Below are 26,527 nucleotides of genomic sequence, written 5' to 3'. Positions count from 1 at the left end.
TGTCTTTATGGTTGCATGCCATGGGATTTGGGCACCTAGTTTAATAGAATAGTGCATAACAAACTGGTGCCAATTAACATCAATAATTGATTGTTAGTGTTTAGTTATTGGCTCATTATCAAATTTAGTTAAGCACCCATCACAGGATCGCACATAAATTTGGGTGTACAAATTTGAGTATAAATGCATAGCCTGCTTTGGGGTGGGTACCTCCCTTAAGTTATAGATTAATTTCGGCACCCCGACATAATAGACCATGACAAAAAAAAAACCCAACAAAAAACCCCAACAAAACAGACTAAAACAAAAACAGACCATGACAAAAAAAAACCCTCCCAAAAAACACCCCAAGACAAAATAGACTACACAAAACAGGACAGGGAAACCTCCTTAATCAAGCTGGATTATCTTGTCAAGCAGATTTATGATTCTCACTAGTGTGGATAGTGAAGTCAAGCTGTAGGCAGGTGCCAGGACTTTCAAGTGACAAGCCATGGACTTTCTCAGTAAATCTATTTCATCAGACCCTTTTGTCAGGAGTCTATTTTGTCGGGGACTTTTACGTCGGGAACATTTTTTGTTTGGAACTTTTTTGTCTGGTTTCTTTTGACCGGTTTCTTTTGACAGGGTGCCATTAATTTCATATGCGTAACTAATAAAAGGAACCCTAAACTCAGAACCAACAGTGCTACCATAAGATCTAGCCAGTATACTTGTCCTCCCTTTCCTTCACCAAACTACTTCTCAGTTCAATACATACCACCAAAATATATTTCACAGCTATACTGTTACTTGTCTCAACATTTACAGATTTCCTTTCACTGTATGCCTATATTTATGCACTCAGAAGGTGCCTATGTGGTGCCTATTCTATAAAGGAAAGTAGGTGTCTATACAGTAATTTAAGCACAAGTATTTATGCAATCCAAAGCTGATCTACATGCTCACACCTAAATGCTAGACATTTACGCTTAACTTCAATATCATGTAGTTTCAGAGCTCAAGGATCAGTATTCTCTGCAAGAAGTGGGGCTCTCAGGCCACATTTTGGTCTGGTTTAAATTCTATCTAGAGGCTCTCAAGCCATATTTTGGTCTGGTCTAAATTCTATCTAGAGGGTCGCACATTGACAGCTTTTTGGGATAGAAAGTATGCAGCACCAACTCTGGTGGGCTGTGGATTACTTTAAGGTTCTATCCTTTTTCCTCTTTTATTCAATATTTATAGATCCTATGATTTCAGTCTCTAAAATGTGGGCTTTAAATGCCTCTTCCTCATAGATGACATCCAACTGGTGATCCACTTGTACAAACAACCTAGCGAATATACGGAAGGGATACACTTATATTTATCATCACTAGCTCAACGGATTTTAGTGATGCCATTTGAAACTTTAGCAGTGATATCAGAGTGTATATGAGCTAACCACATGCTAACTGGTTAGCACACAGCTATGTAGCTGTGCTAACCGATTAGCGCAATATGCGCTTAATCTCTGCCCCCAGTGCTAAAAAATGAATTCTATTTATCAAAAATCTTTCATGATATTAAATTGCTAATGGTGGTATCACAGACAATCTGGAAAAGAAGACAATGATAGATATGTGTACCTGTCTGAGAGGAGAAATGGACAGATATCTGGTACTGGTGGAGTGGATGGTCTGAGCTTAGCCAGAGCCATGATGTGTTCGAAGGTGATGTCTGTTTGAGTGCTCACATCCATAAGCTGAACCTCATGTGAACTTCCATTAGTTTTATTAATGGGTGCTCTCCGTAAAACCTGGACTACAATTGGTTCCTTGGCAGTTCGGAAAGCTTCAACTGCTTCCTCATGAGTTGCTTTGGAGAGATCCTTTCCATTGACCTGAGGGGGGATAACACTAGTTAGCCAAGCAGAAATTATTGCATTCATTTGAATAGCATTCACATGATTTAACGTATAATGATTCTTCCCTAATAGGCAAGATGTAGATGAACATGCCACTGTATTGGAATTCAAGACAGAAGGAGGGGCATAATCGAATGGGGCACCCAAGTTTTCCTGAGGACTTCCTCACAGGACGTCCCCACGAAGGGGCGGGGAAACCGGTATTAACAAAACAAGATGGGCGTCCATCTTTCGTTTCGATAATACGGTCAGGGACGCCCAAATCGTGAAATTTAGGTTGACCTTAGAGATGGTCGTTCATAGAGATGGTCATCTCCGATTTTCGGCGATAATGGAAACCGAGGATGCCCATCTCAGAAACGACCAAATACAAGCCATTTGGTCATGGGAGGAGCCAGCATTCATAGTGCACTGGTCCCCCTCACATGCCAGGACACCAACCAGGCACCCTAGGGGGCACTACAGTGGACTTCAGAAAAAGCTTCCAGGTGCATAGCTCCCTTACCTTGTGTGCTGAGCCCCCCAAACCGCTCCCAAAACCCACTCCCCACAACTGTACACCACTACCATAGCCCTTAGGGATGAAGGGGGGCACCTAGATGTGGGTACAATAGGTTTGTGGTGGGTTTTGGAGGGCTCACATTTACCACCACTAGTGTAACAAGTAGGGGGGGATGGGCCTGGGTCCGCCTGCCTGAAGTGCCCTGCAGTACCCACTAAAACTGCTCCAGGGACCTGCATACTGCTGCCATGGAGCTGGGTATGATATTTGAGGCATAGAGGCTGGAAAAAATATTTAAATTTTTTTTTAGGGTGGGAGGGGGTTAGTGACCACTGGGGGAGTAAGGGGAGGTCATCTCCGATTCCCTCTGTTGATCATCTGGTCATTTAGGGCACAATTTTGTGGCTTGGTCGTAAAAAAAAAGGACCAAGTAAAGTCATCCAAGTGTTCGGCATGGACGCCCTTCTTTTTTTCCATTATCGGCCGAGGACGCCCATGTGTTAAGCATGCCCCAGTCCCACCTTCGCTATGCTTCCATGAACTTTGGTTGTCCCCGCGACGGAAAGCAGTTGAGGACGCCCAAAATTGGCTTTCGATTATGCCGATTTGGGCGAACCTGGGAGAAGGACGCCCATCTCCCAATTTGTGTCGAAAGATGGGCATTCTTCTCTTTCAAAAATAAGCCTGAAGGTGATCTTTTAAAAAGATAACATTATCAGATAATGTGTTACCTATTTTCTAATGAGGTAAGCATCCTAATTATTCTTTTTTTGCCTTCAAGACAGTAGTTGTTCAGCCCTTTCCTTAGAAGATATGACTTGAATATCACAAGTAGACCAAGCAAAGATCTTATTTTTCCAGTTTATTGCCAAAGCATAGCAGCCCCAATAAAATGTGCAACCAAGTAATGGAACTCCCAGTATGTGGATGACTGACTCAACTGCTCATGAATATCTAAAGAATATATTGCGTTCTTATTTGAAAATACTGGTAACTGTATGGAAATCTGGACTGCCCCATCTCTTTGAAAATAGCTTGTAGGTTGAGAGTAATTTCTGAATATTTCATGTGGAGCCAGAATTTAGATAGCACATGGAGAAGGGAATTCACATGTCCAGATCAGGGAGTGGAGAATTCCTGCAATATTTTACAAGTGCCTGTGCCAACTGCAGAGACCCTTGTAAATTAGATGCAGGACTGAAATGGGTGTAGGCCATTCCATCTCTGCTCCCACATTGCCCAAGCCAGCATACACACTATATCTGCCTTTGATAAGAATCACTCCCCCAATCACTCCCCAACATCTGATGCCTCTCCACCCCAACTGAGGCATCCAAAAACCTCTTAGCCCCCCTATGAAAACAACAGATTCCCCTCAGAACACAGCCAACCTTCCCTCCCCCCCCCCCCCCCCAGGTGCTCTCCTCCTTCCCTGGAAAGAACACCACTTCCCACCCAGCCTCCTTATAGCATAAACAACCTTCCTGAGGCCTCTCCGTCACCCCCCCCCCCCCCACCTTATCTCACCCTTGATGTTACCAAGGGTACCTGGTGTCTATTGGGTGCAGAAGTAATTCCCAATCACTCCTGTTGTTATAGCCAAGGGTTCAAATGTAGCTGAGCATCAGTTGCTTTGTTCCACCGGAAACATGATTGAGAACACATAGATAGATAGATAGATAGATAGATAGATAGATAGATAGATAGATAGATAGATAGATAGATAGATAGATAGATAGATAGATAGATTGTTGAGTGCAAGGCATCTTTTTTTGAAAACTGGCACCTTTTTCCTTCATTGTTAGCTAGATGTCTCGTGGTTAAGAAACAACCCGCTAGTATGTTTTGAGTCAGAATTTTAAAAAGTACTCTTTTTCTTTTTTCTCTTTTCTTAGTTTAGTGGGTCCTTACTTTGATTATAATATTTTGGTTTACAGATTGGGGGTACAGTGAGGTCTCCAGAAGAAGATGGAAGTGAAACGGGTCAGTCAGGGGAGAGTGTCGATTCACTGTCATTTTGAGGTTGTCCTGCCATTAGTGCTTGGCCATTAAGAAAAATAAAAAACACGGGAATACTTACCAACACCTATTTTGTAGGCGGTAGGGCACCCGCAATAATCTTGTGCTAATCAGTTAGCATATGGTAATATGGATGGCAAAACTAATTAGTGCTGGAACGCCCTCTCTCTGTCCCCAGACACATCCCCCTCCACACAAAAATTAAATATACTGTATTTTTTAGTGCGCAGGTAGTGTGCCCCGATTAGGAATTTACCACAGGATACCTGAGCTCGTCCCACAGTAAGCCCTTTTTTAAAAGCTGTGATAGGTATGCACGAGTGCTAACTGCAGCTTTGTTTCCTGCCCCATATTCTGCATGTAACAAAAAAGTACCAAGTGTGAAAAGACTGGAAGCCCTTAAGTGAGATGAGTTTTGCACTTAAATTAACATGTGGTAAGTATAAGCTCTGCATCTGCCTTGCTTTTATTGCACAGGGAATGAGGTCATCCATGGACATTGTGCTATCTGCAAGCACTGGAGCACTGCAGGTAATGTGGTACTGACCCACAGACAAGAAATAAATAAATAACCAGGAACTGATGTGGTACTATTGCTACAGGGCATGCCTCCATAAAAAGAGAACCACTTCATATATGCAGGAACACTACCACTAGGAGGCAACGCCATTTGGTGTGATGGTGTTGACCCAGGTAGCTGTGGAGAAGGATCATTGCCACCTGTGCCCCTCTGAACTACCAATGAAACCTGGGGGGGGGGGGGAGATTAGGGGAAGTTAAAGCATCTGGAGGTGGAGCTTATTAGAAGGGGCAAGATTGGTGTCAGAGGACTGACCCTTCAAGGAGAGCCATCGGGGGTTTCTCAGCATATAAGGAGGGCATCGGGGGGTGTCAGCATGCTTGTGGATGGGATCAGGGGTTGTCATTATCTTGACAATTCTATACATTGGCACCTCAATTTAGGCACCCCAATGCACGTGTGGCTCCCAGCATTACATATCCGGGTACATCCACAGACCCAGAAGTGAACCGGACACCAGCCGATGTGACCTGGATTGGCCATGAAAACAAGGTACTGGGCTTGATGGACCTTCAGTCTGTCCCAGTATGGCACTGCTTATGTTCTAAAACTGGGATACATTGTTACCAGAAACACAAAAAATATGGATAGTCAGAAAGGAGAGCAATTGGTTGAAATGATCAAAAACTTACTGGAAAAACAATAATATACATTTCCCTCTAATTCTAGAAGGTTGTGTGCCAGAATTTGCGACTAGTGTGCAAATTTGTGCATGCAATGTATAGAATGAGGTCAGTTGCATACGTAACTTTAATCATAAGCTGATAAATAGTGTTAATAAACAATAATTTATTTATTTATTTATTTGTTGCATTTGTACCCCACATTGTCCCACCTATTTGCAGGCTCAATGTGGCTTACATTCTAACGTGAAGGCGTTTGCCAACTCCGGTAGAGAAACAAGTACAAAGTGATGTTATAGTCGAATGAGGTTCATATGTTACAGACACAATGAGGGGCGGCATAATCGAACAGAAACGCCTATCTCCATGGGCGTTTATCTCCGAGAACGGGTCCGTGAAGGGGCGGGCCGAACCGTATTTTCGAAAAAAGTGGACGTTTTTGAGCTGGGCGTTTGTTTTTTTTAGCGATAATGGAAACTACAAACGCCCAGCTCAAAAATGTCCTAATCCGAGCCATTTGGTCATGGGAGGGCCAGGATTGGTAGTACACTGGCCTCCCTGATATGCCAAGACACCAACTGGGCACCCTAGGTCAGTGCGGTGGACTTCAGAAAAAGCTCCCACATGCATAGCTCCCTTACCACGGGTGCTGAGCACCCAACCCCCCTCCCCCAAAACCCACTACCCACAAATGTACAACACTACCATAGCTCTTAGGGGTGAAGGGGGCACCTACATGTGGGTACAGTGGGTTTTGGAGGCCTCCCATTTACCAGCACAAGTGTTACAGGTAGGGGGGAGATGGGCCTGGGGCCACCTGGCTGAAGTGCACTGCGGTACCCACTAAAAGTGCTCCAGGGACCTGCATACACGCAGGCCTCTAGGACTGGTTGCTGCTATATAACATTGGCACACCAGTTGACACCTGAAGACTAATCTCTCCGAAAACGTCCTTTATTGGAATAACCGCCTTTACTCACAGTTAACTGCAGATCAGAGGTTGTGCCTCACTGGCAACGAGTCTCCCTGGTACTGAGATGAGCAGTAGGTCAGAGCTGGCAGAATGCTGTACAATGCCCTCTTTCAGCCACATTCAAGGTAAGAACTAAGTTCTGTAACGTGGCTAACACAGGAAAGGGAACTAAAACTGGCTTACAAAAATGGCCACTACCGCATGGACTACAACAGGAAAGACGCCCATCTCTCCTCGGCTGATAACCACGCCCCAGTTCCGCCTCCACCACGCCTCCAACACGCCCCCGTCAACTTTATTCGTTTCCACGACGGAGTGCAGTTGGAAACGCCCAAAATCAGCTTTCGATTATACCGATTTGGGCGCCTTTGTGAGACAAATGTCTATCTCCCGATTTAGGTCGCACTATAGGCGTTTTTCTCTTTCGAAAATAAGCTGGATTGTGAATCAGAGAAGGAGAGTTATGTAGTGTTCATTACGAGCTTTAGTTACATTGTGTTACAGGGTTCAGGCACTTAAGTTGGGTCAGTAGGGTATGCCTTATTGAACAGGTTGGTCTTTAGTAGCTTCCGGAAGTTGAGGTGGTCATACGTTGTTTTCACAGTTTTTGGTAATGCATTCCACAGTTGTGTGCTTATGTAGGAGAAGTTGGATACATAGGTTGATTTGTATTTGAGACCTTTACAGCTTGAGTAGTGGAGATTTAGGTATGTCCGTGTTGATGCGACTGTGTTTCTGGTTGGTAGGTCTATGAGGTTGGTCATGTATCCCGGGGCTTCACCGTAAATAATTTTGTGGACCAAGGTGTAGATCTTGAAAGCAATACGTTCTTTGATTGGGAGCCAGTGCAATTTTTCTCGGAGGGGGTTTGGTGCTTTCGAATCGCATTTTGCCAAATATGAGTCTGGCTGCTGTGTTTTGAGCGGTCTGAAGTTTCTTTATGAATTGGCCTTAATTGGCTGCAATTATCAGTTATGTGTATAACTGCCCTTTGTCTCTATTCTATAATTTGAGCGCTCAAATTACAGAGTGTGCAACTTCAAGGGGGTGTGACCCAGGGAGGGGCATGGGCTGGTTGGGGGCGTGTCAGGTAGCTACATGTATGGGTTATAGAATACTAGCATTTATGCACCTAACTCCAGCCACTGAGCTGGCATAAGTGCTCACTCCTACGGAATACACTATTATTCTATAATGACAGTTGCGTGCATAACTATCATTATAGAATTTGTGCTTAGCGTACATCATCCTGGTGCCTACATTTCTGTGACCTTTTGAGAATGTACCCCTTTCTGCACTTTTCAAAAAAATAACCTAAATAATTCATTACCTCTATACTGCCTTTTCTTAATGCAAGGTCTATAAATTTCAAACAATAGATGCAGATATACGGTCAGCTCCAAAGCCACATATATTTCAGTTATAGAGACCTAGAATTCATCATGTCCTAAAGCGGACAATGCAGTCTTTTGTCTGCCACTTACAAGAGGTTGACCTCTAATTTGATAAAACGTTTAACTTTTTCTCCAAGTGAAGAAAATCATGGCCTTTAAAATAATTCAGCCTCATGTGAGTACTTATGACACAAAATGATTTTATTCTTCACTTGAAGTTCACTAAAACACTTTCTACCCGAATAAAGGTCACCATTTAATAAATTATGTCTTACACTTGGAAAAGAAATTGCTTAATTGCTGTAGTTGTCTTGGCCACAGAGCATCAATATACTGATAGCAGAGGATGCATTTTAAATATAATCTATACTATGAGGGTGATTTTCTAGCAGATTGCCTTGGTAAATTGGGCAGGAAGGCACCTATTTTTCACTTATTTTATAATGACACATAAGGCTCTGTTTACTAAGGTGCGTTAGCATTTTTAATGTGCCTACAATTAGCGCATGTGTTAACTGTGTAGGCGCCTATAGGGAAATTGTATGCATGAACATGGTTAACACGCATTAAAAACACTATCACGCCTATAGCATGGCTTAGTAAACAGGGCCCTAAGGCATCTATGGGGCAGTGTTCCTTCTAAGCTGAGTAGAAGTCCTCCACTATTCTGCCAGTGGGGGGGGGGGGGGGGGGGGGTGCTGTTTCATTATTACATTTTCGACAGTGGTGGATGGGCAGACTCAACAGAACAAAAGAATGGGGGATTGCCTGTCAACTTGGAACACAAAAGTTAAATGTTTACTGAAAACAACTCAGTGAAATTGACTTGTCGCAGTCCTGCGTTTCGGTGATAAGATGGCCGCCTCCTAAGTCAAGAGAATTCAGCTCTAACAAGCACATCCAAAATGCAGAAATCAAACAAAATCACTGAAATGTCACTGTCAACACGCTAAACGTTAGCTTCTAGCATTCAGACAGTTTCATTGAGTTGTTTTCAATAAACATTTAGCCCTTGTGTTGGAAGCCAACTGGTTGTCCTCCACTCTTTTTTTTTCTGTTATTTTTATTTTGTGTGTTAGCTTGGGGGTTCTTCCTCTTTTTCTTCTTCTTGGACAGGCAAATTCTGCAGGAATCCAGAGAAACTGCCTGTCCATTGCAATTTAAAGCACGATATTAAAGCACCACCCCTCAATGGCAGCAATGCAGTTGGTGGACTCCCACTCAACTTACAGCAGGGGTTCTCAACCAGGGGTTCTCAGGACACACTCAGATAGTTAGGTTTTCAGGCTATCCACAGTGAATATGCAAGATAGATTTGCATACAATGGAGGCAGTGCATGCAAATTTATCTCATGCATATTCATTGGAAATATACACCAAACCTGACTGGTTTGATGTGTCCTGAGAAGAAAGCAAATAGAATGTTAGATATTATTAGAAAAGGCATGGAAAACAAAAATGAAGACATTATAATGCCTTTGTATCACAACATGGTGCAACTGCACCTCAAACATTGTATTCAATTCTGGTCACCACATCTGAAAAAAGATATAGTGGAATTAGAAAAGGTACAGAGAAGGGTGAGAAAAATGATAAAGGGAATGGGACGATTTCCCTATAAGGAAAGGCTAAAGTGGCTAGGCCTCTTCAGCTTGGAGAAAAGATGACTGACAGGAGATATGTTAGAGGTCTATAAAAATAATGAGTGGAGTGGAACAGGTAGACATGAATCGCTTGTTTACTCTTTCCAAAAATAGTAGGACTAGGGGCATGTAACGAAGCTACAAAGTAGTAAATTTAAAACGAATTGGAGAAATTCTTTCTTCACTCAATTTTTAATTAAACTCTGGAATTTATTGTCAGAGAATGTAGTAAAAGTGGTTAGCTTAGCAGGGTTAAAAATGGTTTGGATGGCTTCCTAAAGGAAAAGTACATACCCCATTATTAAAATGAACTTGGGAACATCTACTGCTTATTTCTAGGATAGGCAGCATAAAATGTATTGTACTTTTCTGGGATCTTGCCAGGTACTTGTGACCTGGATTGGCCACTGTTAGAAACAGGATGCTAGGCGTGATGGCCTTCGGTCTCTCCCAGTATGATAGTACTTATGTACTTATGAGGACTGAGTTGAGAACCCCTGCCTTAGAGGCAACAGTGTTATAGGGTCATTTTACTAAAGGTATCTGTGTTGGTTTTAAAAGATCCCTACATATCTGATACTTATTTTGAATGTTGGTAAATTTAGGATTACAAAAAAATCTACATCTGATAAGCTTTCCTTCTACTCAGAAAATTAAAGCAGTGTGACCATTTAAGGCCTCTCTGTCATATCAGGCAGCATCATATTGGAATCTTTTACCTTCTCCTTTAGACAAACAGCCAACTATTGTCAATTTAGATAGTTGCTGAAGATGTTTTTGTTTATAAAGTTCTTTGTGATCCAAAATCAATGATCTTCTTTTATTGATATACATGGGGTTGTTGTGGGGATATATTAATAATTGTAAATCTCTGGAGAATGCTCTGGATCATTTATTGTTACTCACATCAAACTTGATGTTTTTTGCGGGCTATACGATTGTAATGTAATGTTAAGCCCTTAATGCATGGTTAGTATATGCTAACCCAGTGCTTCTCAACCCAGTCTTCAGGGCACACCAAGCCAGAGGGGTTTTCAGGATACCTACAGTGAATATGCACGAGATAGTTCCCCCCAACTGCTCCTACCATACATGTACCCTATTTTACCACAATTTCACTTTGTATTCATTCATACCATGTATTTGTTCAGACCGTAATCGGCTAACGCCGTTAACGGATATATGTAAGCCACATTGAACCTGCAAAGGGTGGGAAAATGTGGGATGCAAATGTAATAAATAATAATAATAGATTTGCATACCTAGGAAGCAGTGCATGAAAATCTATCTCATGCATATTCATTGTAGGTATCCTGAAAACCCCTCTGGCTTGGTGTGACCTGAAGACTGGGTTGAGAAGCACTACGCTAATAGAGTACCACAGAACACATTTTTTCTCCTTCCTTCCTCAACTCCCCTCCACAGCCTAGCTTATTTTTTTGTTTTTCAAAAGTAGCTGGCAGCAGCAATCCCCATATACTGCTCTGCCACAGGCACCAGCATCTCCTCTGTACTGACGTAACTTCCTGTTTCCTCTGAGGCGGGCTGCAGTACAGAACACTGGTGCCAGCAGCAGGGCAGCAAATGGAGATTGCTGCCGCCTTTGACTTTTGAAAACAACAACAGCAACAACAACAACAACAAAAAGAAGGTAGGCTCAGGGGGGAGGGAGAGATGCTAGACTGTGGTGGGAAGGAGTTGGCGGGGGGGGGGGGGGGCACGATGCTCAGGAGCTGGGGTGCCATTTCATCCCTGCCTTAGGTGGCAGATTGCCTTGGGCCACCCTGGGTGCCAAGTTATAGAATTGCCCCCATAGGCCTGGATTCTGTAAATGGCACCAAAATTTGGGCACAAAAAAATGAGTACTGAGCATTATTCTATACAAAGTGCTCAAAGTTGTGCACTGTTTATAGAATAGCGTTTAGTGCCGGGATCTGTGCCCAACTTTGGGCACAAAGATTTACACCAACAGAAACCTGGTGTAAATCCTCGCACATAAATTAGGCATGGCTCCCCAAATAGTGTGCACATCTTGCCCATGCTCCTCCTATGGCTACACCCTCTTTTCAGTTACAGGCTAAAGGATTTACATACACATCTTTATAGAATAGCGCTTAGGAAGATGTACACATAAATCCAAATTGTTGCTAACTAACATCAATATTGTTAGCGCCCAATTATTGGCGCTAATTGTCCTGTTGCTCAATTAAATTGTGCACGCAAGTTGGGCATGCTCCCAAATTTGCACATACAATTTTGAGTGCCATATATAGAATTTGGAGGATACTGTACAAATATGCACCTGCTTGCAACGCATGTACTTTTAGGCATGACCTAATTTATATGCATGTAAATTTAGCTAGGGGAAGGGAAAGCACACCTGACAATTTAATTTCTTAAACACTGTGCTTAAATTCTGGGGCACCTTTTACATAGAAACAGAAAATGACAGCAGATAAAGACAATGGGGTCCTTTTACTAAGCTGTGTAAGCGTCTACGTGTGCCCAACACGTGCCAAAATGGAATAACCGCCAGACTACTACGTGGCTCTTGCGGTAATTACATTTTTGGTGCGCATCCATTTTCAGCAAAAAAAAGGTCTTTTTTACAGGTGCACTGAAAAATGATTCTTTACGTGCCCAAAACCCGCACCTACACTATCACAGGCCATTTTTCAGTGAGCCCAATATGACCTATCTACACCATCCATACCTCCTACTAATCTCTACTAACACTTTCTCTGAATTCTGTGCTTGTCCCATGCTCTCTCAAATCAGTAGCGTAGCTAAGGGTGGGCCTGGGTGGGCACAGGTCCGCCCATTCTTGCCTCAGGCCCACCCAGTCAGCAGCCCATGAAGACCCCAAAACTCTTCAGTGGCATCACCTCACTACTCTCTCTCCCTCTTCTCCACTCGTGGCCTGGCATCTGCCCATCTCTCTAACCCCTCCCAGTCTATCTCAGAGCTACTGCCGACGGCATCCTGCACCAGCCCTGCAGGCTTCTCTCTATCATGCCCTGCTCTCAATGATGTCACTTGTTTTTTGGTGGGAATATGGTAGAGAGAAACCTGCAGGGCTGGCGCAGGTTGCCTATAGGAATTGCGATGGGCAATGGCTCTGAAGTAGGACCGGGGAAGGGGGTTCAGAGAGAAACGGGCAGATGTTGGGTCATTAAAAAAAAAAAAAACACTATATTGTATGTATGTACAGGGGTAGGGGTGGGGGTGGGGGTGGGAAGGGCCCACCCACGTTAACTCTGGGCCCACCCAAAATGGCAGGTCTGCCTACGCCCCTGTCTCAAATTCAGATGCTCATGGTTCAATGAGGGTGCAAAAGTACATAGATACTATAAATTGCAATATGATTGCTGGTCTAGATTTTCAAAGGGAAATTCTGCAGGGAGTTTTCTTTTCAAAATGAGCTTAAATGCTCATGGTTCAAAACTATCCACACTTCTGCAAGCTAGCTATGGAATCAGAATATTTTCACCTTAGTCAGATATATTTTAGCATTTCTTACCTGGGTGGTGGAAATAAATATTGCTTTAAAAAATTAAGTAAAAGTTTACTTAGGAAAGAAACTGCTATATTTTTTAATTTAATACATGAAAAAAACCCACTTTCATTCAGCAATGCAAACACACATTTGTTGCAGCAGATGGTTTAATGAATGTATATGCAATTTGTGAATGTTAAGTAAAGAATATGGACTCTATTTACAAAAGAAAGTGAAACAAATGATAGAGCAATTTGCCATGCAGTGCAGTATCTAAGAGGCAGATTGTCAAACAAACTAACCACCTTACTATGGAGTTAAAATCTAGAAAGGGAGAACAGCTAAGTCTAACCACCTAATTTCATTAGACAGACAAATTTAGCCACTCAAATTCTGGGTAGTCTTAAATGCTTATAGTTGGGAAGGATGGGCAAGAAAATTTGCCACTTAGTGCTATTCTCGGCACTAGTTATGTAGCTGTTTTTACCTATGGACAAGGGGATCAGTTGCCCCAGCCCCCCAGTTTAACAGAGGGCCCCATAAGTAAAAGTGACCCTAAACATAGGGCCCACTCTAGTTCTGCATCTTCCTTTCTCTCCTTCCCTTCCCAAGGCACAGCGGGTCAGTGGGTGATGTTTAGCACCAAGAGACAGACAGGGTAGCCCCTAGGTAATTCCCAGGAATTCTTGGGGGTCATAGTGAGTGGTAGGAGCATAGTAGGGGAGGAGAGTGCTGAGTTAGGGGAGGATTAGATTAGGGGGCTGAGTTGATAGGGATCAGAATGGGGGTTACTGAGTTGGAGGGGTCAGAATAGGGAGTTGAAGCAGGGAATGAATTGGGGGGGGGCTGAGTTAGGAGGATCAGAATCAGGGGGAGCTTGTGTTGGGGGGATTGTTATTGGGAGGGAGGTTGCTAAATTGGCGGAGCTGAGTTGGGATGAGGATTAGAAATGGGGGGGGGGGGTTGGGGTATTAGAATGGGGGGGTGGGCTCGTGCTAGTATTCTAGATATTTACGCATGCAAAGGATGCATAATGTGGTCACCTAGATTATAGAATTGCCCTTAAAAAACTAACACAAAATAGAAATCATAATAAAACTGGCAACACGACAGTAATAGGATACTCCAATATTAATTGGATACGTGGCTCATCTGTTAGCTAATACTGCTTTGATTAGATTTTTATCTCATGCCTTTTCAGTAGTAGCTCAAGATGAGATAAATTCAGGAACACTAGATTTCCCCTGTCCCCAGAGGGCTTACAATCTAAGTTTATACCTGAAGTAATGAAGGGTTAAGCCACTTGCCCAAAGCCTCAAGGAGTATCACTGTGATTTGAACTTCGGCTTCCATGATTCTCAGCCTCCTGCTCTAACCACTAGGTTACTTCTCCTGAAGATGAATACAAAGTTCTTAAAAAAAAAAGCATTTAACTTTAAAAAATACTGTGATAAAATAAGGAAATGATTTGGAAAAAAAAAACCCTAAAAGGAGTGCTTGCCAGGGCCTAACATTTAGAAATGGTAGATACAGTATTTCAAAATATCCATTTTGGATTCTCAAATAAAATATAGTCCATGCACTGAAAAAGGTCAGAGGAAGATCAAATAACCAGCAGTTTGTTTTGATGGAGAGGTGAAAAAGATAGTAATGCCAAAAGAGCATTTCTCAAGAAATGGAAAGTAAATGATGCAGGTTAAATGTAAAAGCAAGCTAAGAGCATGTGGAAAAAAAAAGCATGACATAGAGGAAAAACAATTAATGAAATCTTTTTCAAGTACATTCAAAGCAAAAATCCCATGAGGGAGTCAGCTGGAATACTAGATGACCAAGAAGTAAAGGAATGCTCTGAAAGGACAAGGTAAAACAGAAAATAAATTCTTTGCTTCAGCCTTTACTGAGGAGGATTTTGAGGTCATACTGGAAATTCTTTGATAGTAAAAATTCACAGCAGCTAAAACAAATCACACTAATTCTAGAAGATGTAATAAAGGAAACTGACAAACTAAAAAGCAATAGCCTGTCCCCCTATACCTATCCCCCCCCCCCCCTCATCCAGCATTTCTCCTCTGAATCCATATACCATCTACATATAGCATCTGCCCTTTGTGTCCATGGTTCCTCCTGCACACCAATGTGTCTCTCTCTCTGCTCTGACCCCAGCCCATCCAACTTCTCTCTGTCTCTCCTCCCTCCTCTCCAACATCTGCCTCACCTGCTCCTCCTGCAGGAGGCTCAGCATTTGACTCCCCTCTTCCTTCATCTCTTTGGTCTGGCATCACTTTCCCTTTCCTACCCTCCTACAGCAGGTACAGCACCTCTCTGCCTTCCCTCCAGCCCCTCCCCCCTCCCACAAGTCCAGCACCTCTCTCCCCTCCAGCCCCTCCTCCCCCTCCAGTTCCAGCACCTTCCAATCCTTCTAGCCCCCCCGCCATCCCGCAGGTCCAACACTTCCCTGTCTTTTTCCCTCCATCACCCCCACCACATTGCTTCCACTTTATATTACTGGGCCACTCAGCAGCAATTCACACAGTCCAGCTCTGAGGCCTGCCCTCTGCCATGTCCCACCATCTCTGATGCAATTTACTGTTTACCTGAGAGCAGAACATGGCAGAGGGAAGGCCTCAAAGCCAGCTTGGGTGAATCACTGTTGGGTGGCCCAATAATGTAAGGCAGAAACACCGTGGCAGGGGGTGGGGGGGAGTGGATGGAAGAGAGAGAGATGCCGGACCTGTGGGAAGGAGGAGGGAAGGGAGTGAGGGATGCCGGATCATGGGTGGTTGGAAAAGAGGGGTGGGTTAAAGCTGTGAGGGTGCCATTTTCATTCAAAATCCATTTGAGGGAGCAGCTGCTCCCCTTGTGCTTCCCCCCCCCCCCCCCCATGTACATCTCTGATAACCTCCTCACTGTATAACAAGTTGCTTTAATTCCCCTGCCTATTGAATATATAAATTTATAGAATACTTTCGTCCACATAGGTATGTGTACACTCACCTGTATAAATGGCAGGTCCCACCTATGCATTATTCTATAATTATGCATGCAAATGGCATAAGTGTGAGAGGGGAATTCACAGGGGAGGAGCATGGGCAGAGCATAGGCATGGCCGACATTTACACTGGCATCTTACAGAATACTGTAAGTTGCACATATTCCTGTTCCATTTAGGTACGACAATTTATGCGAGCCATAGACCTGTCATAAATGTTCATGCTATCTGCAAACTCCAAGATGGTAACAAAAAGATGTGAAAAAGTTCACACATGGGCTGTGTCGGGGCAAACGATATTGAAAATGGTGAATGGGCTGTGTCTGCATTAGCACACGGCAGCTGCTAGCACAGTTTATTATAAAGGGGGGGGGGGGGGGGGGTTAAGTTTGTACCTGAGGCAAAGGAAGTGATTTGCCCAAGATCACAAGGAGCTACAGTGGGACTTGAATTGGACTTCTCTAGCTCCAGGCCAGTCTTTAACAGGCTATTCCTCTACTCCTAATTTGACATTTAAAATGGTCACAGTATCATAGCACTGGTGGGTAGAAAACATAACTATAAAAGTAATGCCACACTGGGAAAAGACCAAGGGTCCATCGAGCCCAGCATCCTGTCCACGACAGCGGCCAATCCAGGCCAAGGGCACCTGGCAAGCTTCACAAACGTACAAACATTCTATACATGTTATTCCTGGAAATGTGGATTTTTCCCAAGTCCATTTAGCAGCGGTTTATGGACTTGTCCTTTAGGAAACCATCTAACCCCTTTTTAAACTCTGCCAAGCTAACCGCCTTCACCACGTTCTCCGGCAATGAATTCCAGAGTTTAATTACGCGCTGGGTGAAGAAACATTTTCTCCGATTTGTTTTAAATTTACTACACTGTAGTTTCATCGCATGCCCCCTAGTCCTAGTATTTTTGGAAAGCGTGAACAGACACTTCACATCCACCTGTTCCACTCCACTCATTATTTTATTTACCTGTATCATGTCTCCCCTCAGCCGTCTCTTCTCCAAGCTGAAAAGCCCTAGCCTCCTTAGTCTTTCTTCATAGGGAAGTCGTCCCATCCCCGCCAGGGGCGTAGCTATGGGTGGGCCTGGGTGGGCCCAGGCCCACCCATTCTTGGCTCAGGCCCACCCAGTCCTAGTCTGCGAGCCAATCGCAGACCTGCTGTTATTTTTTTCTTACCCGCAGCGGCGAACGGACGGCCCTAAAAGCAGCAAGCAACCAGGATCGTCGACTCCGTCCTTCCTTCGCTTCCTGCCCTCTCAGCGTCCCGCCCACTCGAAAGGAAATGACATCAGAGGAAGGCGGGACGCACGCAGAGAGGGCAGGAAGCAAAGGAAAGACGGAGTCGACGAGCCTGGTTGCTTGCTGCTTTTAGGGCCGTCCGTTCGCCGCTGCGACTTGGGGAGTGGAGTGGAAGTGAGCCAGCAGCCTATCTATTCCACTCCCCCGCGCAGCCGTCGCCGTTCTGGCAAGTTAAAGCAGGCAAACCTGTGAGCTGCCTCAAGCTGCATCCACGTTGTCGTTGTTTGAGACAGATGGGAGATGCTTTGAAGGGGGAGAGAGGGGGAGGGAGATGCTGGATAGAATGGGGAAGGGGATGGATAGAAACAGGATGGGCAGGGGAGAGAGGAGAATTGCTGGACAACAGGGATTGCTAGAGGGGACAGGGGAGAGAGGAAATTTGCTGGAGTTGGATGGAGGAGAAGGAAGGGGAATGGAGAGTTGCTGGACATGGAGTGGAGGGCAGGGGAAGGAGGAGAATTGCTGGGCATGCATGGATGGAGGGGAAAGGAGAGAGAGGAAATTTGCTGGAGTTGAATGGAGGAGAATGCAGGGGAATGGAGAGTTGCTGGACATGGCGGAGGGCAGGGGAAGGAGGAGAATTGCTGGGCATGGATGGAGGGGAAAGGGGAGAGAGGAAATTTGCTGCAGTTGGATTGAGGAGAAGGCAGGGGAATGGAGAGTTGCTAGACATGGAGCGGAGGGCAGGGGAAGGAGGAGAATTGCTGGGCATGGATGGAGGGGAAAGGGGAGAGAGGAAATTTGCTGGATATGGGTGGATGGATGGAGGGGAGGGCAGGGGAAAGGAAAGGAGACTTGCTGAACATGGATGGATGAATGGAGGGGGCAGGGGACAGAGGACATTTGCTGGATATGGGTGGATGGAGGAGAGGGCAGGGGAGAATGGAGAGTTGCTGGATGGAGGGAGGGGAGAGAAGTCAGGGAGGAGATGCGCATGGATGGAGGGGAGGGAAGAGAGGAGAAATGTTGTACAAGGATGGAGGGAAGGAAAGACAAAGGAAGGAGATGCTCATGGATGGAGGGGAGGGAAGACAGGAAGTAGATGCACATGGATGGAGGGGAGTGAGGAGAAATGCTGGATATGGATGGAAGGAAAACTGCTGAGTTGAGGAAGGATAGGGACAGGGCTACAGATGGTAGACAGGACACATAAGGACACAAGAGGATGGTGGACATGGTGAGAGAAAAAATATCAGATGGAAAGAAGACACTGCATGAAACAGAAGACACTGGGACCAAAGCGAATAGATCAGACTACAAAGGTAGAAAAAAGTATTTTATTCAGAATTTATTAATTGGAATATGTCAGCTTTTGGAAATGTACATCTGTGATATTTTGCATGTAAGTTTCAATTTTTCTGGTATGCTGCATGCTGAGTCTGACTTCAGTATTTTGCCTTCATATTTTTTGATTTCTAGTTCCTTGTGTCATGTCCGTTGTGTCATGTGTTGTTCATGTGTGATCAAGGTGCAGTATTCTGATAGCGTGTAGTATTTGCAGCCCTTTTTGTTTTGCTTTTTTTTTTCACGAGGTAGTGTATTGGTGTTTTAGAGCCTAGTGTAATTACAGTTCTGCCTTTTCAAGCATAAGGTTGTAGCTCGTCCTGTCCTTGGAAATAGTGCTGTTATGGTTTAGTAAGGATATGAGTATGTTTTTGCACAAGTTTGTGCATAGCATTTTGCAGTGGAGCGATTGTGGGATAATGTAATTATATTTAAAAATATCAATTTTTCCATTAAGTATGTATGTGGTTATACTGATGCAGGGCAGCTTTTGGGCAGACTACTTAGAAATCCATCATCAAGTGAATTCTAAGGCATTATTTTGTAGGATCCCAAGAGACACTGCTCATACTTATATAGACAGTGCGTGCCCACCCATATTAGCTCTGGGCCCACCCAAAATCTCAGGTCTGGCTACGCCACTGATCCCCGCTATCATTTTAGTCGCCCTTTGCTGCACCTTTCCCAATTCTACTATATCTTTCTTGAGATGCAGCGACCAGAATTGAACACAATACTCAAGTTGCGGTCGCACCATGGAGCGATATAACGGCATTATAACATCCTCACACCTGTTTTCCATACCTTTCCTAATAATACCCAACATTCTATTCGCTTTCCGAGCCGCAGCAGCACACTGAGCAGAAGGTTTCAGTGTATTATCGACGACGATACCCAGATCCCTTTCTTGGTCCGTAACTCCTAACGTGGAACCTTGAATGACGTAGCTATAATTCGGGTTCTTTTTTCCCACATGCATCACCTTGCACTTGCTCACATTAAACGGCTTTCCTGGAAACCTCACACCATTGAGCCTGACTTTGGTAAAATGGTAGAAGCTATTACAATGTAAACAAAAAATACTGGACATATACACTGTATATATAGAAATGAATGGAAATGATTCAGTTTAATAGACATGATTCAGCAGGGGTTTCGCAAAGGCAGCCTTACCTTACCAAAGCAAACAAGTGGATAAAATGTGAGATGGTTAATCTGAAGCCCCATTTAAATAGAGTGTAGACATGGGAACTGATACACTGAAGTCAGGATATGCTCAGCTCTGCTGCTAATTTAGAATGTCAGAATAATAGGATATACTGGGATTGATGGGAGTATTCATGTAATTTTTATTTGATCGTAATAAGGGTTTAGGTTGAGCTAGCTCGGGAATTAGGGGAAATGTTTGTAATCAGGAAATGTTAAAGAAGTTATTAATGAGGATGGGAAAGGAAAGATTTTGAATGGTGATTTCCAGGGCTGTGCCAACCCGGTAAGCGGGGTAAGCATGGCAGGGGGGCGCCTGCGTAAAAGGGCGCCGCGCCCAGTGCTGCCGTCCAGTTCTTTTTCAAAATCTAAATAAAAAAAAAAATAAAACTTACCGCGTCGGCGCCTATGCGCATGCGCTGGTGCTGCCATCCTGCACGCAGCACACGGCTCTTTGGCACCACCACCGCCCAGCTGTTCCCACGCACGGCGGCGGCACGGATGCGGAGTACGTACTGTACGTGACACGTTGGTTATTTGGACCGCCGTTGGAGTGCTGACTGCTGAGACAGAGAGGCAGTGAGAGGCTGAGAGCCGCTGCTGCCTTGGATCCTCTGGGGAGGTCAGCAAGCTAGCCTGCTGCTGGTGTAGCGACGGAGGGGTGAGTTGTCAATTTTGATTTACACTGTCAATCATAATTTACTTCTTGCCACACTGTCCTCTTTTAGGTTCCAAGGTTCTGTCCTCTCCTGGTTCTCCTCTTATCTCTCCCACTGCACCTTCAGGGTACACTCTCATGGATCTTCCTCCACTCCCATCCCACTATCTGTTGGAGTTCCCCAGGGATCTGTCCTTGGACCCCTTCTCTTCTCAATCTACACCTCTTCCCTAGGCTCACTGATCTCATCTCATGGTTTTCAGTATCATCTTTATGCTGATGACACCCAGCTATATCTCTCCACACCAGACATCACCACGGAGACCCAGGCCAAGGTATTGGCCTGCTTATCCGACATTGCTGCCTGGATGTCCAACTGCCACCTGAAGCTGAACATGTCCAAAACTGAGCTCCTCGTCTTTCCACCTAAACCCACTTCTCCTCTTCCTCCACTCTCTATCTCAGTTGATAACACCCTCATCCTCCCCGTCCCACCTGCCCGCAAACTCGGAGTCATCTTCGACTCCTCCCTCTCCTTCTCTGCACATATACAACAGACTGCCAAAACCTGTCGCTTCTTCCTCTTCAACATCAGCAAAATTCGCCCTTTCCTTTCTGAGCACACCACACGAACTCTCGTCCACGCTCTCATTACCTCTCACCTTGACTACTGCAACTTACTCCTCACCGGCCTCCCACTTAGCCATCTATCCCCCCTTCAATCCGTTCAGAACGCTGCCGCACATCTTATATTCCGCCAGAACCGATATACTCATATCACCTCTCTCCTCAAGTCACTTCACTGGCTTCCGATCAGATACCGCATACAATTCAAGCTTCTCCTCCTTACCTACAAATGCACCCGGTCTGCGGCTCCTCACTACCTCTCTACCCTCATCTCCCCCTATGTTCCCACCTGTAACCTCCGCTCACAGGACAAATCCCTCCTTTCAGTACCCTTCTCCACCACTGCCAACTCCAGGCTCCGCTCATTCTGCCTTGCCTCACCCTATGCCTGGAACAATCTTCCTCAACCCCTACGCCAAGCCCCCTCCCTAACCATCTTCAAATCTCTGCTTAAAACTCACCTCTTCAATGCTGCTTTCGGCACCTAACCTTTCGAGAAATATAGTATGCCCCATCAGATCGACTCTACACTTGTCTTTTAAATTGTACACTTGTCTCTAGATTTACACCTGTTTTTTAGTTTGTACACTTGTCTTTAGATTGTACACCTGTCTTTTAGATTGTAAGCTCCTTGAGCAGGGACTGTCCTTCCATGTTAAATTGTACAGCGCTGTGTAACCCTAGTAGCGCTTTAGAAATGTTAAGTAGTAGTAGTAGTAGTAGTAGTGTAGCGACGGAGGGGTGAGTTGTCAGGAAAACTTGCGTTTATCCCTGCCGAGGATTATATTTTATATTTTATAGTTTTAAAGTAACTAGCAGGGACCTGCTGAAACTTGGTGGAAGGGCCTGTACAGGGTCATGACACTGAGATTGTCATAGCCTCTTTTCTGTCCCTATCACCTTCTCTCCCATTGTCTCCTCCCTGTTCCCAGCAGTGTATGTATCTATTTCTCTCATAAAGTTCCATTAACCCCCTTCCCCAACACTCATTCTGTCGACTCTTCTACCTCACACCCCATGCTAGCTAAACAGAGAAATTCCATGGTGGTTCAAGTCCCAATCTTTTTTTTTTCCCCCCTAGACTAACTCAGTAGCAGTTTCTTCCCATGATCAAATTCAATCCCCAGCTTTCTGTTTCCTCCTCCAACTGAGCGCTTATGTCTAGAAGAGCAGCTGGGAGGTCTAGGGGACATGTCACTCTCATAGCCACATGGCCTAATTCAGGCCCTCTTAAACTCAAGGGCAAAATGAGTAGACTTTCTTAAGTCTACTACTTGTCACGCAGCCTGTCTCCACTACTTGGTTCTCTTCGACACATGTCCTAGAGACCTCATCCTCATTTGACCTGAAACTTCAATAACATCATAGTAGCGATGGGAGCTTTCCCAAGGCTTCTACTGCTGGCTATAACCTCCCCAAACTATCTGCTTCTTCTTCTGACCATGACTGACAGCAGTACTCTGGGCCCCCAACTTCTGGGTTCAAATGCATGGTTGCTGAAAGCTCCAGTTATAGTAACAGTCTACCATACTGAGCCTTGTGCTGCCACTGTCCCCAGCATAACCCTTTACCCTACACCTAATCACTCAACAACGACTATGACTTAGACCACATCTTCCATCAACTCCCCCTATGCTATCCCTTAAACTATTCCATCCTCCAGCCACTCCCACCCCTTATCCCTTGCTCATTTCAACCTTCCCCCTCCTGCCTCTCCTACCCACTTCTTACTTGCCCATCCCATCTATCTGCATATCTCCATCATTATTCTGTTATACCACAGCTTGTACTCTCTCTGTACTCTCTATACCTTGTAACCCCTATTATTATGTAAGCCAACAGTCTGTACAAGTATTCTGTTTTTGCTACCAAGCCACTCTGGTTTTTATGATATCCACAATGATAGTGCTTGAGAAATATGCATGCTGTACTGCTAAGTGGTTGTAAACCCTTTATTTGTTCAGCAATCCCACAAAGATGCACTCCATCTTTCAGCTCCTATTTCCTTTGCATCTTGTGCCAAACCAGGGGGGGGGGGGGGGGGCAACTGATAGTCTGCAGGGGGGCACCAGAGACCCTTGGCACGGCCCTGGTGATTTCATTTGTGAACCACTTTATTTTCATTAACATGTAGAGGGTATATATAAACTTGTACAAATAAATCAGACTGAAGGTTCATCAAGCCCAGTATCCTATTTCCAACAGTGGCCAATCCAGGTCACAAGTACCTGGCAAGATCCTAAAAGAGTAAAACAGAAATAAGCAGTGGATTTTCTCAAGTCCATCTTAATAATGACCTATGGACTTTTCTTTTAGCAAATTATCCAAATCTTTTTTAAACCCTGCTAAGCTAACTGCTTTATCACATTCTCTGGCAACAAATTCCAGAGTTTAATTACACATTAAGGGCCCTGATTACTAAGGTGCACTAGCATTTTTAGTGCCTACTAAATGCTACAGACATTCATATATTCCTATGGGCATCTCTAGCGTTAGCACATGATAATTTTTAGTGCATGCTAGAAACACTAGTGTGCCTATAGCGCAGCTTAGTAAACAAGGCCTTAAGTGAAGAAATATTTTCTCCGGTCAGTTCTAAATTTACTACTTAGTAACTTCATTGCATGCCTCCTAGTCCACGTCTACCCATTTCACTGCACTCATATTTTATAGACTTCTATCATATTTCCCCTCAACTGTCTATTTTTCAAGCTGAACAGCCCTAGCCGCTTTAGCCTTTCCTCATAGGGTTGTCCCACCCCCGTTATCAATTCTGCCACCCTTCTCTGTACTTTTTCACATTCCACTATTTCTTTACTGAGATGCGGTGACCAGAATTACGCACAGTATTCGAGGGTCAGAAAAGTATGCTTGTATTTCTGACTTTACAAAAGAAATGGATGTTGGCATTTACACCTGCTCCGAATCATGTATAAGTATCAGATAACTGCTTGTTTGAACTTAGCAAATTCAGAAGTGACCATGGAGGCAACTGTGCTTACCACCTCAAAAATTAAAGTGTGTTTTCACTCCGCTCACGAATTGAATCTTCTTAGTTATTCAATTAAATCCAGCACTTAGATGTGTAAATGCTGACTTGAATTTGGCACCCCTACATTCAAAACCCCGAGTGATACCATTCATTTTCTTGAACACGGTGCTTTCTAAAAAAAAAAAAAAGTCATCCTATCTGTATGTGCTGCAGTCTCAATGTGGATTTCTGATGTTCATATTTTACAAAAGGTTCCATGTTCAGTGAGCCTTTTGTAAAATACTCAGGAATCGTGTATGTCCTGCCTGGGCAACCCAATTTCAATCTAGATGCACTATGTAAAATTGGGCTTATCATTACCTACATATACCATTTGGCACAACTACTTCCGCTTTAACAATGATATCTATCTACAAATAATGGGCACTGCGATAGGCACCAGGACAGCACCCCAATATGCCAACCTTTTTATGGCTGAGCTGGAAGAGACATTTCTGAATACACACCAGACCAAACCTCTAAAATACTACCGGTACATCGATGACATTTTTATGATTTGGACGGAGGGTGAAGAAACTCTGAAACAATTTTATTCTGCCTTCAATACATATCATCCTACAATCAGATTCAAAATTGACTACTCCCCAGAAAAAGTCAATTTTTTGGACACCACGGTCTCAATCAGTGATGGCTGTATACAAACATCTATATACAAGAAACCCACAGACAGATGCAGCTACCTCCACAACTCCAGCTTCCATCCTTCACATACAAAAAGATCCATCATTTACAGCCAAGCCACAAGATACCACCGTATCTGCTCTGACCCAGGGGACAGAGACAGACACCTTAAAAGCCTGACTGCATCCTTCAAACAGAAAGGCTACAACCCCAAAATAATCTCCAAGAATATTGCCTCCTCCCTCAAAACACCCAGGGAGAATCTGCTACAGTACAAGGAGAAAAAATCCACAGACAGAATCCCCCTTGTAGTGACATACAATCCAGAGCTGGAAAAACTAAGGAAAATCATAAGAGATCTACAACCTATACTCCAGGAGGATGAATTACTGAAAGAGATATTCCCATCCCCACCAGTACTGGCCTTCCGACAACCACCCAACTTAAAACACAAGCTAATCAGAAGTAAACTTCCATCACAGACTGAAAAGGAACAGAAGGGCACACGTCCCTGTAATTTATCCAGTTGCAAACTATGCCAAAATATTTCACAGGACCCCACAGTTACCCACAAAGGAAAGATATTCAACATAAAGGGATCTTTCACTTGCTCATCTTCCAATGTGGTATATATCATTCAGTGTAAAAAATGTAACGAAGGATGCTATATTGGAGAAACAGGCCAGATGCTTAAGACAAGATTCAATTTACATAGACATCACATGAACAATACTGGTGCCAGTAGGGCTCCCACGCCTGTTGGTCAGCATTTTACAGGACCAGGACACTGTACCAGTGACTTCACAATGAGAATCCTGAAAGGTAACTTTAAAACCATACAAGAACGTAAGACCTTTGAAGTGAGAATGATTGAATATTTTAACACCCAACAGAAAGGACTTAACAAGGATCTGGGGTTCCTAGCCCATTATAAACCATAAAGCTGTATGTCTCTGTTGATCACCCCACCCCTCAACTATCCACACCCATCCTGTTAGAATATCAATGATATGCTTTGATGTCCCCATGCATACCTCCTACCCACCCCCATCCTCCCACCCTGTCAGACTGTCATAGTAATGCTTGAATGTTTTCACTTATATACACTGTCAGCTAGCACATTTGCTTATTTCCGATCTGATGAAGAAGGGCAACCTTCAAAAGCTAATCAAGAAATGTATTAAGTTATGTCCAATAAAAAAGGTATCATCTTATTTTCTTTTCCATGTTTTATTTTGTTTGATTTCTATTGATAATCAGTGGTGTAAATGAATGCACATAGATTTAGGCGCTGAAATATCAAGTAAGCGTATTCTATACTCGGTGCCTAAATCTAGGCACCGATTAATCTAGGCACCGATTACAGAATACACTTAGTCGGCACTGATTATTTAGGCACCATATATGGAATCTCTTCCAATATGGCTGGTACTACTAGCTGCAACACACCTGTATGTACCTGTTTGCTGTTTCGCACAATGTTACCATAAGACTGTAGTTCATTAAACTGATTACTGTAAGTAGGGTTATCATATTTTGTCCTCTCAAAAAGAGGACACATATCCCGCCTCCCTGCCCCGCCCCCATCACCTCCCCTCCCCTTACTTACTATCTACTGCCCTGGTGGTCTCTTTCCTGCCTGGAGCTCTGTCATTTCC

General features: G+C 44.1%; 1 protein-coding gene across 1 annotated transcript in view; it reads right to left on the bottom strand.

Annotated features, from left to right (window-relative positions):
• The window catches only part of PDZRN4 (PDZ domain containing ring finger 4), an 825,447-nt gene that overhangs the window by 168,646 nt on the left and 630,274 nt on the right, over window positions 1-26,527 (bottom strand). Inside the window, exon 4 of the mRNA XM_030216753.1 lies at window positions 1,611-1,864. Coding sequence (XP_030072613.1) covers window positions 1,611-1,864 — 254 coding nt within the window. The remainder of the gene's footprint in view (window positions 1-1,610; window positions 1,865-26,527) is intronic.

Source organism: Microcaecilia unicolor, chromosome 10 (assembly GCF_901765095.1).
Source record: "Microcaecilia unicolor chromosome 10, aMicUni1.1, whole genome shotgun sequence".
Lineage (NCBI taxonomy): Eukaryota > Metazoa > Chordata > Amphibia > Gymnophiona > Siphonopidae > Microcaecilia > Microcaecilia unicolor.
The sequence above is the reverse complement of the archived record's forward strand: the minus strand, read 5'-3'. Positions and strand labels throughout refer to the sequence as shown.